Source organism: Rhinopithecus roxellana, chromosome 12 (genome assembly GCF_007565055.1).
Source record: "Rhinopithecus roxellana isolate Shanxi Qingling chromosome 12, ASM756505v1, whole genome shotgun sequence".
NCBI lineage: Eukaryota > Metazoa > Chordata > Mammalia > Primates > Cercopithecidae > Rhinopithecus > Rhinopithecus roxellana.
The window spans coordinates 82,959,516-82,973,013 of record NC_044560.1 but is presented as its reverse complement, the minus strand read 5'-3'; the positions used below and the strand labels follow the sequence as shown (position 1 = coordinate 82,973,013).

The 13,498-nt window shown below is 41.5% G+C and overlaps 1 protein-coding gene across 2 annotated transcripts in view; it reads right to left on the bottom strand.

Annotated features, from left to right (window-relative positions):
• The window catches only part of KHDRBS1 (KH RNA binding domain containing, signal transduction associated 1), a 44,582-nt gene that overhangs the window by 8,205 nt on the left and 22,879 nt on the right, over window positions 1–13,498 (bottom strand). Inside the window, exons 7-10 of one of the 2 annotated variants that reach the window (XR_746877.2) lie at window positions 13,190–13,257; window positions 12,237–12,295; window positions 9,070–9,262; window positions 6,412–6,471 (exon numbers count right to left, since the gene is read on the bottom strand). Coding sequence is in view for 1 of the 2 variants with exons in the window: in XM_010353869.2 (XP_010352171.1) it covers window positions 9,165–9,262; window positions 12,237–12,295; window positions 13,190–13,257 (225 nt within the window). In the remaining variant the exon portion in view is untranslated. Of the gene's footprint in view, window positions 1–6,411; window positions 6,472–7,926; window positions 9,263–12,236; window positions 12,296–13,189; window positions 13,258–13,498 lie in introns of those variants that run through there. The other variant, XM_010353869.2, reaches the window with a different exon arrangement.

Below are 13,498 nucleotides of genomic sequence, written 5' to 3'. Positions count from 1 at the left end.
CAGCTCCTCCAGGCTCCCTGGTATTCAGTTCTGCAAGAGAACATGATGATACACTATTGTAACTATTTTTTAATTTATTATTTTATAGATATATTAGTATTTTTTGAGGCAGAGGCTGGAGTATAGTGTCATGATCATGACTCTCTGCAGCCTTGACCTCCTGGGCTTAAGCAATCTTCCTGACTCAGCCTCTCAAGTAGCTGGGACTACAGGCGTGCACCACCACATCTACCTTTTTTTTTTTTTTGTAGAGATGGGAGTCTCACTATGTTGCCCAGGCTAGTGCCGAACTCCTGGACTCAAGTGATACTCCTGCCTTGGGGTTACAGGGTGAGCCACCAGGCCTGGCCTATTTAAAATTTTCTGGTCTCAGTTTCATCATGTGTGAAAATGGGGTAACATTTACCTCACTGGTAGAGAAAACTACATGGCACAGAGTAAATAGTCACTACATGTCTGAATTCACAAAATGCAGTAATAATATTTTTTTCAGGATGCATCTTGTATTTGATGTGAAAAGAAACCACTATGTCAGCTTAATTGGCAGCTTTTTTCCTTCCCTCCCTCCCTTCCCCCCTTCCCTCTCCCCTCTCCCCTCTCTCCTCTGTCTGTCTGTCTGTCTCTCTCTCTCTCTCTTTCCAGCACTTAAAGACACAACTTACAATAAGCAGTCTCTTAGGGTCAATGAAATTTGGAATTACAGATGCAGCAAGCTTTCAGCACAGAAAATGGACTTTGCTGTACAAAAATGTTGATATGCACCCTGTCCTAACGTGCTGTGCAACCATGGGGTAGATTACCTCACCTCTTCCAGTATCAGTTGCCTAATCTATAAAAACAGGGACACACAGTAGGCATTCAAATTGGGCTCTTCTCCCTTAGCCAAGCAAAGCTGCCTATTTTCCCTATCTCACTTTCCTCTTCTTTTAAATGTGGTCAAGATCAGTGATGGCACAAACTGAGAACAAAATGAGGGGAAAAAATGAAAATGACTACTTACTAGTAGTACCGCCAGCAAACAGCAGCCTCTGTAGTGTCATACAAAGTACAGAAACATATCAAGAAGACAGTGAGCCCATGTGTTGCCTAACACACTCTAATCCGTATCTTTGGTGGCCACAAAGTCCTACCAGGTGTTAAAGCATCTCTAACCTCATTCTTAGCCTGGGACAGGAGATGGGATTTGGTGGAAGAGAGTATAAAGGCGGGACAAACCCTAAGCCTGTATCTGTACTGTAGGTAAGGAAGGGTCAGAGTATTCCCTCAGTAGTAACTGTCACTGCCAAGTGTCCACCCTGGAGACTATGGACAGTGGTGGGGGAAGAGAGGGCTAGGAAGGGAGGAAGTTGATGGTGGGAGATGGGCATGCTAGAGCGCAGCCTCTGAGTCTCTGGAAAACCACCACCTATGACCAGGCATGGCAGCTAGAACAGCCTCATTCCCATTTTAGCAGCCTGCAGTATAATACAGAAAATAAAGGCATGCTTTGTAGTCACCCATACTTGGGATCAAATCCTAGCTCTATCACTTACAAACTCTCAGTGATGTAAAAATAATCTGATCGGCTATTATTTATTATTGAACAGCTACTGCCAGAAATTGTATTACCACTTTAGGTAATAACTACTTCAAAAGGCAGTAGACCTACATACATCTGTGGTTAACTGATTTTTGATAAGGGCGACAAGACCATTCAATGAAGAAAGAATAGTCTTTTCAACAAATGGTGCAATGGGATATCCACATGTAAAAGAATGAATTTGGGCCAAGCACGGTGGCTCACGCCTGTAATCCCAGCACTTTGGGAGGCTGAGGCAGGTGGATCATGAGGTCAGGAGATCGAGACCATCCTGGCTAACACGGTGAAATCCCGTCTCTACTAAAAATACAAAAAATTAGCCAGGTGTGGTGGCACGTGCCTGTAGTCCCAGCTGCTTGGGAGGCTGAGGCAGGAGAATCACCTGAACCCAGGAGGCACAGGTTGCAGTGAGCTGAGATCGCGCCACTGCACTCCAGCCTGGGCGACAGAGTAAGACTCTGTCTCCCAAAAAAAAAAAAAAAAAAAAAAAAAAAGAAATTAAACAGAGTCCCAGTATGACCCAGAACCCAGGAATTCTTCTACGTATATACCCAATAAACTGAAAACATGTCCACACAAAAACTTATATGCACATATTCAAAGCAGTATTATTCGTAATAGCCAAAAAGTAGAAACAATCCAAATGCTTGTCAATGGATGAATGAATAAATGAAACGTAGTATATGCATACAGTGAAATCGCTTTTAACAGTAAAAAAAAAAAAAAAAAAAAAAAAAAAAAAAAGAACAAAGTACTGATACATGCTACAACATGGATGAACCTTGAAAACATCCTAAGTGAAAGGAAGCCAGTCGGCTGAGCATGATGGCTCACATCTATAATCCCAAACTTTGGAGGCCAAGGTAGGCGGATCACCTGAGGTCACAAGTTCCAGACCAGCCTGGCCGACACAGTGAAACCCCACCTCTACCAAAAATACAAAAATTAGCCGGGCATGGAGGCGCGTGCCTATAATCCCAGCTACTCAGGAGGCTGAGGCAGGAGAATCGCTTGAACCTGGGAGGCAGAGGTTGCAGTGAGCTGAGATCATGCCACTACACTCCAGCCTGAGTGACAGAGCAAGACTCCATCTCAAAAAAAAAAAAAAGGAAGCCAGTCACAAAAGACCACTTATTGTATTATTTCATTTGTATGAAATTTCATTTGCATGAAATCATACAGAAAGTGGTCTTCTGTGACTGGTTAAACCCTTGGTCTTAGTCTTCTGGAGGCTAAACCCTTGTCATCTTTAGTGCATATTCACAGCAGGCAAGTCTATAGAGACAGAAAGCAGAGTAGTAGCCTATGGCTGGAGGGGATAAATTGGTGGGAGACAGACAAAAGGCATGGGGTTTCTTTTTGGGTTGATAAAGACATTTCAAACAGACCATAGTGATGACTGAATGACTCTGTGTATATACTAAAAACCACTGAATTGTACACTTTAAATGAGAGAACAGTATGGTATATTAATTCTATCTCAATAGAGTTGTTATTTTAAAACTCCCCCAAAACTCTAAACTTCTTTGCCACTAGGACAGTTATGTCTGTCCAAAAAGAATCACTTAAAAATGCTAACACGGCCAGGTGCGGTGGCTCATGCCTATAATCCCAGCACTTTGGGAGGCCGAGACGGGCGGATCACGAGGTCAGGCGATCGAGACCATCCTGGCAAACACGGTGAAACCCTGTCTCTACTAAAAACGCAAAAAAATTAGCCGGGCGTGGTGGCGGGCGCCTGTAGTCCCAGCTTCTCAGCAGGCTGAGGCAGGAGAATGGCGTGAACCCCGGAGGCAGCGGAGCTTGCAGTGAGCGGAGATCGCACCACTGCACTCCAGCCTGGGCAACAGAGCAAGACTCTGTCTCCAAAAAAAAAAAAAAAAAAAAAAAAAAAGCTAACATGACCTTTAATTTATACTAACAGAAGCTAACCAGAGGTTGCAAACTGGTAGGCTAAAGGCCACATTTGGCATGCAGGAAATGTATTTTATTGGGACCAATAATATTTCAAAAACTTTCTACCCAGGCTGGAGTACAGTGATGTGATCATAGTATACTGTAACCTTGAACTCCTAGACTCAAGTGATCCTCCTGCCCCTGCCTTCTGAGTAGCTAGGATTAGAGGTGCAAGCCATCATACCCAGCTAATTTTTTTACTTTTTGTAGAGACAGAGTCTGCTATGTTGTCCAGGCTGGTCTTGAACTCCTGGCCTCAAGTGATCCTCCCACCTCAGCCTCCCCAGGTGTTGGGATTACAGGCATGAGCTGCCGTGCACAGCCAAGCCAAGAAAATTTTTAGAGATGGGAAAGACACAGCAATGAAAACAATCTTCAAATACCTGAAAGGATATTGCTTCAGGGGTCCAAAGCAGATTCAGTTTAAATTACTGAGGTATAGGTCTCATTCAAAATGAGAGATAAAATATTTAGAGCCATCTCTAATGAAACGGGCTGCTTTTGGAAGTAATGTTTCCTATGCATAGTATGAAGTACTATGTTACATGCTATCAACTGGATGAACCAAACACTATGCAAAGTCAAAGAAGCCAATTCCAAAAAGCATATATTATATGATTCCATTTATATGGAATGGTCAGAATAGGCAAACCCACAGAAAGATTAGTGGCTGCCAACAGCTGGGGAGAGAGGGGAGTTGGGAGTGACTATTAGCAGATACAAGATTTATTTTTAGAGTGATGAAAATATTCTGGAATTAAATAGTGGAAATGGTTGCACAGTACAAATATACTTAAAACTACTGCATTGTACACTTTAAAACTGTAAATTTTATGCTGTGTGAATTTTTCCTCAAAACAGAAACAAAGGTAGAAAGGGACCAAATGAGATACTTATTAACTCTGTTAGGATATTATGATGCACACAGTGATAAATGTCAGGTATTATCATCAACTTCATTTGATGATAAATGAGGCACTGAAAGGGTTTTGTTTCTGACTAAGGTGACAAAGGCTCACATGAACCAGAGCCAGGACAGATACCCAATCTTGATCTTGCCTGTCTCTAAAGCTTACAGAATTGTAATAGAAATTCACAGGTTGGCCGGGCGCAGTGGCTCACGCCTATGATCCTAGCCACTTTGGGAGGCTGAGGTGGGCGGATCACTTGAAGCCAGGAGTTCAAGACTAGCCTGGCCAACATGGTGAAACCCCATCTCTAGTAAAAATATAAAAATTATCCAGGCGTTGTGGTATGTGCCTATAATCCCAGCTACTCAGGAGGCTGAGGCAGGGGAATCGCTTGAACCTGGGAGGCAGAGGTTGCAGTAAGCTGAAATCACACCACTGCACTCCAGCCTGGGCAACAGAGTTGAGACTCCACCTTAAAAAATAATAATAATAAAAAAATAAACAAACAAACAAACAAATAAATAAATAAAGTTCACAGGTAGCGAGTGACAGAATTTTACAGAAAACACTTGGGTCAATGGGCGAAGCTACACGTCCAGAACAGGCAGAACACCAGCAGGCCTGGGTCCACAAACAACAGAACCTGCCTTTCCAAGCACAGTCCTGATGAAAGGTTTCACCCAACTTCTAATCCATTTTTCTTCTTCAGACTACCCTAGGAAGAGTTGAGACTAAATTCTCTACATTCAGGGATTCCCCCCTGCTAAATTTCCTAGCCATTCATGTGACCAACATCAAACTTAGGACTTGTCAGGTGCCCAGAAACTTGTTCAGCACACATGCCCCTCCTTAAAGCTTCCAGATCTCTCAGAGGCTGAGAGGTAGGTTTGGAAGAAAAAGAAATTCCAAGAAGTCAAATTTCACTCTGAAAGGTTCTATGTGCCTTTGGCTTACCTAGTTAGGCCTTTCTCCTCAGTGTCATCCTAATCCTAACACCTCACTCAGAGCAGAAAGAAAAATCAGTCAGTTAGTTGCTTAATGGCTTCAATTAACAGGAAAGTTCACTGTTGTCACAGCCCCCAACTACACAAACCAGGGAGTTAAACTTTAGGAAAAGTGTTCTGTAGGCTCCATGTCTTTTCTTCTATACCACAATTATCCCTATGAAGGATCTCCTAAGTATAAGAAATACCCTTTCCCTAGACTAAGGACAGTATAGTACAGGGTTAAGATGACAGGTTTTGGCAACACAAATCTTGGGCTTGAGTACTAGCCATACTAATTATGTGACCCTGGGAAGTTACTTAACTTCATTAGGTCTAAGTTACTTCTGTAAAATATGGGTAAAATTGTTTCTCGTCTGCCCAGCATCCATTCCCTTTCCTAATAACTCCCTAACTGCCTTTTGAGGAATTGGTTTTTTCTTATGCATGTGACTCAGCTAATCCAGTCTGATATTCCCTCTCTAAAACCTGAATCTTGAGGCTGAAAGAGACCCGACATAGTTTGAGTTGTGCCCAAGGAGCCAGTCCTTGTTTCAAGATCGTTCCTTTGGTCTACCACTGTTGTCCCAGTTCCCTGTAGCCACTACATTTCCCACACCAGATTTTTTAGCCTTCACACTAAACGCTGAGCCCCTAACACCTTTCTAATAAAGTTTCTTATTTACATTAGCCACTTCGTTGCTTGCAACCAATGAACTCCAAGTGGAATACTGTCTCATCAGGTTATTAACAGGATAAACAGAGTGGGATTCAACAGATCCAAGTTGATCTTGTCTGGCCTTATCAACCATTAGATGTAAATTCAGTATGGACATGTAAGTGTGGTCATGTTGTAAATAAGGTACAAATGACCACAAGAAAGATTAACCCATTGACCACCTTATAGGCCACCTCGTAGCATAACTGTTTTACAGTTATGATACAGTTACATGGTCTTTAATAGAAAGCCACCTTAACATACCTGACATGGGTCTTCACTACCCATTCTAGTCCAGGTAATGCCTCAGGAGTTTTCAATCACCTGAAAATGGAGAAACAACAGATCAGTCTTTTGAAGAGGAAGTTTTTTTAAAGATATACAAAATGAAAGATAAAGAGATCCTGCATGCAGTTTACACATTACAGGAGAAACATGCAACTTTTAAGAAATTTTAAGTAAAGTTTCATTGTGAATATCAATATGGGGACCTACAGGGACTCATCCTTACACAGTTTTAAATAGCTGAGCAGAAAGCTTTTGGGGTGCAGCAGGAGGTCTAATCTACAGTCATTGAAATTTTACAATGTGTCATTTAAGATGTCAGACTTTGTGCCCAGGTTACATTACAGTTCACTTGTGATGGGCAGGATTATTAAGAGTTATGGCTAATTTATGCGGCAACATATGGTTTTTCTTTTTACAGCTATTTTTATTAAACAAGTTTTGCAAAGTTTTAACATTAAAATTAACAGCTAAAGAATTGTTTATGCAAGTTGCTGTCACAGTTTATGTAAAAGAGAAATATGTGCTATTAAAATCAGACATTTAGGTTACCTTTGGTTTTTTGCGATGCATGTTAGCTTTACACATCCTGATTCTCTTGCGATAATTTTCCTTTAAAAAGGGGGGTATAGAGTGATCTCTTTTCATCAAAACAAGACATAATGCCCTGAAAGCTGACTTCAAACCATGGTTGAAAATTCAGTTATTTACATTTTATCACAATCTACAAATACATTTTTTTGTTGGTGTGTTTTAAAAAGAAAAAAAATGTCCATCATGCACTGCTGCAGGCAGCTTGGCACTTCAATACAAGAGGATTTTTCACCCCCGAGCAGTTTAGGTGGCTCTCGTAGGGAAGCCATGAGAACCCTGAGAATCAGCATAGAGTAGAAGAGGGACCAAGCAATTCCATCACTTCCTCTCTCAGTCTCTTATGAGGGGGTTCAGAGCCAGCCTATCATGCCAAATCCTGCCCCAGCCCAGCTGAGTTATCAGCATTTCTGGGATTCAAAGAGAAACCCTCAAGGGCACCCAGAGTTGGCTGAACTGTCATGTCTAAAGGCAGGTGCTGTCCCCTTCTGAGCTCACACAAATTATTTGGTGTCACACTTTAGAGCCACCTAGGGGCTCTACAGAAGGTGCAAACCAGGCTGGCTCGCACTTTTAAATATTGAGACCTATGTATGGAAACCAATCCAAGTTTCAGCTCAGTTGAGTTGAAAACTCTCCATAAATTAGAATTTTTGATAGGATTGGATACAACTACTTCCAACAACTTCCAGGGGGTGAAAAAGCTTTGGTTATTTTTAAACTAAAACTTAACAACTCCATCAACTTTTTTTTTGGTAAACTTAAAATAAAATCCCCCCCACCACTTTTAAGAATGTTTCCAACTTTTAACAAGCCCATTAACTTTAGAGTTAATTTAAGTTTATTTGAAAGAGAAAACTATTTTATGGTCCACCCAAAAAAATGACAATTCATCACATTTACTTTGATTAAAAAAGGACTAAACTTTATTGACAAACTGCTGCAGACATTTTGACATAAGTTTAAGCTACCTATTTAGGCAGACTTACACATGTAGCATTTAACCTTCCGAGAACAAAATGGGAGGACGGTACAAATCCAATTAGGACTTTAACTTATGTACAAAGTGGATTTTGATTCCTTTTTCATTCAGCTGCAGTGTCCCTTTTTATATCATGCTAGTGTTGAGACATACTTGACTAACTTGGGAACAGTTCGATATTGACAACCGTCAACTTAAGAAAATCATCGGCTTTTTGGCTCCAGCGTCCAAGTGAGCTTTTCATGGAGTGCAGAATCTCAAATGGACAAAATATTTTCTTTTTAAATACTGAAAATTTAATTATTAATCCTATGACTGAAAGATTCATGGCTAAAAAGCTCTGCATCAAACTCAATTCAGGAGGCCTTCCCTCCCCACCACCATCAACCTCTTCAAAACCTACTCCCTCCCCCTAAGTATCTCTCAACACAGTATGTCTGGGGCTAGATTTCAAAACCCACGTAATGAAAAAGTCAGTTTTACAAGCCTAATTTTGTTGTTGTTTTATATCAATTAACGTTAAAAATTGCATCAACTATTTAATTCATGAGGATCTTTCGTATTAAAATTTAACCTTAAGATTCAACCGCCATGTGCTTTTATAAAGGAAACATTTTTTTGAGACGTCTGAGCTCACTTTTACATGGTGGTGCCTACTGTCGTTAACGTTTGTGATTTTAAATCTTAAACAGCCCTGAATTTTGAAATGTAGCCTAGTTTGGGATTCTGCAACTACAACTTTACGGGATGCCTCAAATCAAAACTAAGAGAAAGTTAACAAGCCTTTACTTCAGAACCTTTAAGCAAGCAAAGTCACTTTTGAAACTAACAGGTTTGTGTTTTTTTTTTACTCAACTTCTTTTTTTATTATAAAAGGTACACTTCTGTTTATATTTAAACAACAAAGAAAAAAGCATCTACACACTTAAAAAATTAATTCAATATTCCTAAATCTATTTTAACTCATTTTAAAATACTACGTACAGAAGCCAGAATGCAGAGTTAAGAATGGAATAAGGTGGGGAGAAGAAGGGGACCACGAAGAAAAACACTTAGACAATTACTTGTCTGTTGTGGGTAAAGCAACAGGAATCCTGGGAGATACAAGAAATCAGTAACAACTTTGCTCATAACTCTTATTTTCCCCTCATGTTTGTTTTTAATAACGTCCATATGGGTGCTCTCTGTATGCTCCCTTCACTGGCCTAGCAGGAGGGGCCTTCAGCGACGGCCTGGTCCCATTCCAGTCGTCCTGGCCTGTGGGGAAAACAAAGACAGTTTATAAACCATGTGGCACTTACGGATGAACAGGGATAGGTCACATAGTAAAGATCACCAAAAACACTGCGATTCTTCTAATGTCTTGACACTTCCCCTGATGTTCCTTGCTTTCTACTTGGCTTGGCCCTATTGGGCAGTCTGGGCAATTTTTCAGTTTTGAGTGGAAGGACAGAAGGGAACAAATCCAAAAAGGCTGCCATTGACTCTGGAGTAATCTCCCACAACGAGGTTCTTCATAGACAAACGTGATCTATACTCCAGTCCCCAAACCTGGAGATACCCAACACCTTGCTTGACATAGTGAGGAAGTCAATCTTATGAGTCTGCAATGGCCTTTCCTGTTTCCAAAACAATTTGGCAGTCAGCTCAGGTAAGGTGGGAAAACTTCTCGAAGTCTTTCAGATTAGAAGCAGGCAGCCAGCCCCACTTCCACACAACAGTAAGTCATGTTTCCTTATGGAGAAGTGTCCTCTAGCTCTCTGGGAAAAGCAAGCAAGGGCCACTTTCCATGGGGCCCTCCACCAGCAGAGCTGATACTGCTCGCTCTGGTAGAGGGATGTGCAATCAAATGCTGCACTGACAGCACTGTTTAAGATAATTCCAAGGCCGGGCACGATGGCTCACGCCTGTAATCCCAGCACTTTGGGAGGCCAAGGCGGGCAGATCATGAGGTCAGGGGTCCGAGACCAGCCTGACCAACAGGGTGAAACCCCATCTCTACTAAAAATACAAAAATTAGCCAGGCATGGTAGTGCATGCCTGTAATCCCAGCTACTCAGGAGGCTGAGGCAGGAGAATCGCTTGAACCTGGGAGGCAGAGGTTGCAGTGAGCTGAGATTGTGCCACTCCACTCCAGCCTGGGCAATAGAGCCAGACTCCATCTCAAAAAAAAAAAAAAAAAAAAAAAGGTAATTCCTTATCTCCTTTCTTAAGTCGACAGTTGAGAGAAGCCAGACAATGTGGTTCACATCCTCAAATGTTTCTCCTTTGTGACAGGGAAAAGCCTGAGGAATATGATCACATATTTCTAGAGGTGACCTCTTATGAAAATAAATTGCATTTAAGCTTATTCTTCCCACACCTTACACACACTAGTTCATCCTGAAGTATTTTTCCAGATGCCTGTATTCACAAGTATCTGCCTCCATCTTTATAGGCCTCAAACTCCTATATAGATCTAAAGTCACACAGAACCCTAATTATACCCCTAGTATAACACATATGTCCATCACTTTCCAAGTGGCTTCTGGGTATCAACAAGACAATTTCTTTTTCTTTTTTTCCTGACGTATACAGATCATCCTGGACAGTTTATTTTTCTAATTCTGTTAATCAAAGCAGAGATCAGAACAGATTAACTGTGGCAACATCATATCAGGAGCACAAAGAAAAGCCTGCCTCTTTCAGTTTGGTCTTTTCTCCAGCAAAACAGAAATGCAATTTAGTCAAACACATACAGAGGCCCCACTGTACTGCCTCACTGATGGTGGGAAATACTTGGGTGCAATCACACTGCCCTTCTAAACAGTGGTATATGAGCAGAGCAAAGCCGTGTTAGTGATTGGCAACTGTCCAGTGCTATTTCGCTAAAACTGGTAAAAACAGTTTCCCTGGGCAAGCAGCTGATTGGCTACTTCATACTGTGCTGAGTTGGGCTCAGCTTGTCTGTCTCTGGGAGGCCCTAAGGGGCTCCTCTTTTTCAGCTAGGGATAAGGGGAGATTGTCAACCAGTATCTTAGTGTGAATTGTCAATTGCTGAGCCCCTGCCAAGGACTCTCTAGAAGTCCCTCAGGTATGCTGAAAATACCTCACACTGAAAAGGTAGCTCTAGCTGCATCCACTGCCACATAGTATTCCCAATGAGGCCTATTAACACAGGGCCATAACTGGCTCTTGAGGGCACACATGAGCAATGTGTTTTTAACCAAACCTCAGGGAAGGCAGCCTTGTCCTGATGCTGCTGCAGCCTCCATAGCTCTCTTGGGATCAAGGACTGTGTTGAGATGTCTTCAAGCCAACAAGGAGCTTGGTGTCAGTACTGTCCTGATTTGGCTCTCACCCCGACAGCCTCTAATCTGATTCTAATAGGCACTATTTCTTTTTTTTGAGACGGAGTTTTGTTCTTGCTGCCCAGGCAGGAGTGCAATGGTGCGGTCTCAGCTCACCGCAACCTCCGCTTCCCAGGTTCAAGTGATTCTCATGCCTCAGCCTCCCAAGTAGCTGGGATTACAGGTGCCTGCCACCACGCCCGGCTAATTTTTTTGTATTTTTAGTAGAGACAGGGTTTCCCCATCTTGGCCAGGCTGGTCTTGAACTCCTCACCTCAGGTGATCCACCCACCTCAGCCTCCCAAAGTGTTGGGATTACAGGCATGAGCCACCACGCCTGGCCCTAATAGGCACTATTCTTGCCCCCCAACCTGGTCTGGCTAGCTGCTTGCCATCTAGGTCCCTTTCAGCTGACATCTCCTTTACAATGACATTCTTTTCAATTAGATCTAAATTTATTTTTTTTAATGAAATGGGGTAGATGAATACAGTTGTGTATGATTAAGTTCTTGTTATCTACCAAAGTGGCCTAGAAATTGGCAGCAAAGGCCCAGAAATACAACCCAGGTCTGGCTATTTCCCTGCCTAAAGTAGAAAAAAATCAACATTAGCTTATAAGTCTGCTGCTCCAATCAGGCCAAGCTGGTCTTGAGCCCTCGTTTAAGACACACCCTACCCTTCCAAGAATAGTGATACCCCACCTCACTTTAGCAGTCCCTCTTTCTACCATGTACTGCAAAATTTAAGTAACCGTGGAACTCTCACTGTCACATCTAGCAAATTCTTGGCCTTCTAAAGGTTTATCCTTAGGTGTGTTTGCCTGACTCTCAATACTTTAGTCACCAGCATTCTCCCAGGCACTTACTTGTACATTCTGCCCCACCACAGAGATAAAGACATACCATAAGCTTCATAAGAATCCTGAACCTCCCCATGTCCATAGTCATAATATTCTGAGTCCCTGAAAGCCAAAGACAGAGTGTTAGGAAGCTACAGAGTAACTATGTTTTAGTTTCACCTTTCTCTCAAATACTTCCACATTTCAGTCATTTTACTATGTGTATTTCAGGAAAATACTTATTCTGCCCCATCCCTAAACCACAAAATATTTCCAAAATATGTATATACTATGTACTTATAAAATAATTATGACAACTACTGCAAAGAAAAATGGATACCACAGAATATAAAGTGAAAAAGCACAATCCTAAATCGACCCTCTTAATATAGCGTACATATACATGTACTCATAGGGCTCACCAGAAGCAAAAAAGAACTGTTTTATCACTGCTGTAGAATTCTGGGACTCTTTTTCAATCAATTCACAGGTAAGCTATATATATGGACACACAAGGAAATGGTCTTAAAGAGAAATGTAGAAAAGAACTTAAGTTATGGTAGTGGAATTCAAGTTTCTTGTAAAATTTTATGCAACTTTAATGTGGTTTTGATATTTTAAAATAATAAATAAAAATAATGTAAAGGCATTTCTTCTTGTTTCCATGTAGTCACAGCTTGGAAATTTTTCATCTGTTACTCTCAGGTTCTAAATTAAAATTTAAGGTTCAGTTATCCAAATTTACAAATCCAAGTGTGTGCTTCACAGATGTCAAAAGCAGAGGAAAGCATTGCATGGTGGCATGCACCTGTAACCCCAGCTACTAGGGAGGGCTAAAGTGGGAGGACCGCTTGAATTCGAGTTCAAGACCAGTCAGAGTTGTGGGGGTTGCGCAGGAGATACCCTCAAAAGGTGAACTATTCTGCTCCTTAGGGTTGTGCTGTCTAAATCTCTGTTCCTCCAACTCCCTCCATCCATCCTTAGGACACAAAACAGTGCTTATACTGCCTGACTCACCCTTGACTCTGGCTGTAATAGCCTTCGTAGCCTTCGTAACTTTGTTCTGCATATGTATCATCATATCCCTAGAAGAACAACAACAACAACAACAACAACAACAAAAAATAAAATAAAAGATCAAAATCATAGAGTAGGAAAGGTAATTACATCCCATGGGAGTAGGTAGGCTTCTGAATTAAAAGGACATGACATTTCCCTCCAAAATGTTAATGCCTAACTATAGGATAGTCAAAAGAGAAAGGGTTACTAAACAAAGAAAACCCAAACAAATATGATATGCCATAGCACAAGTGTGGGCAGGAAGTA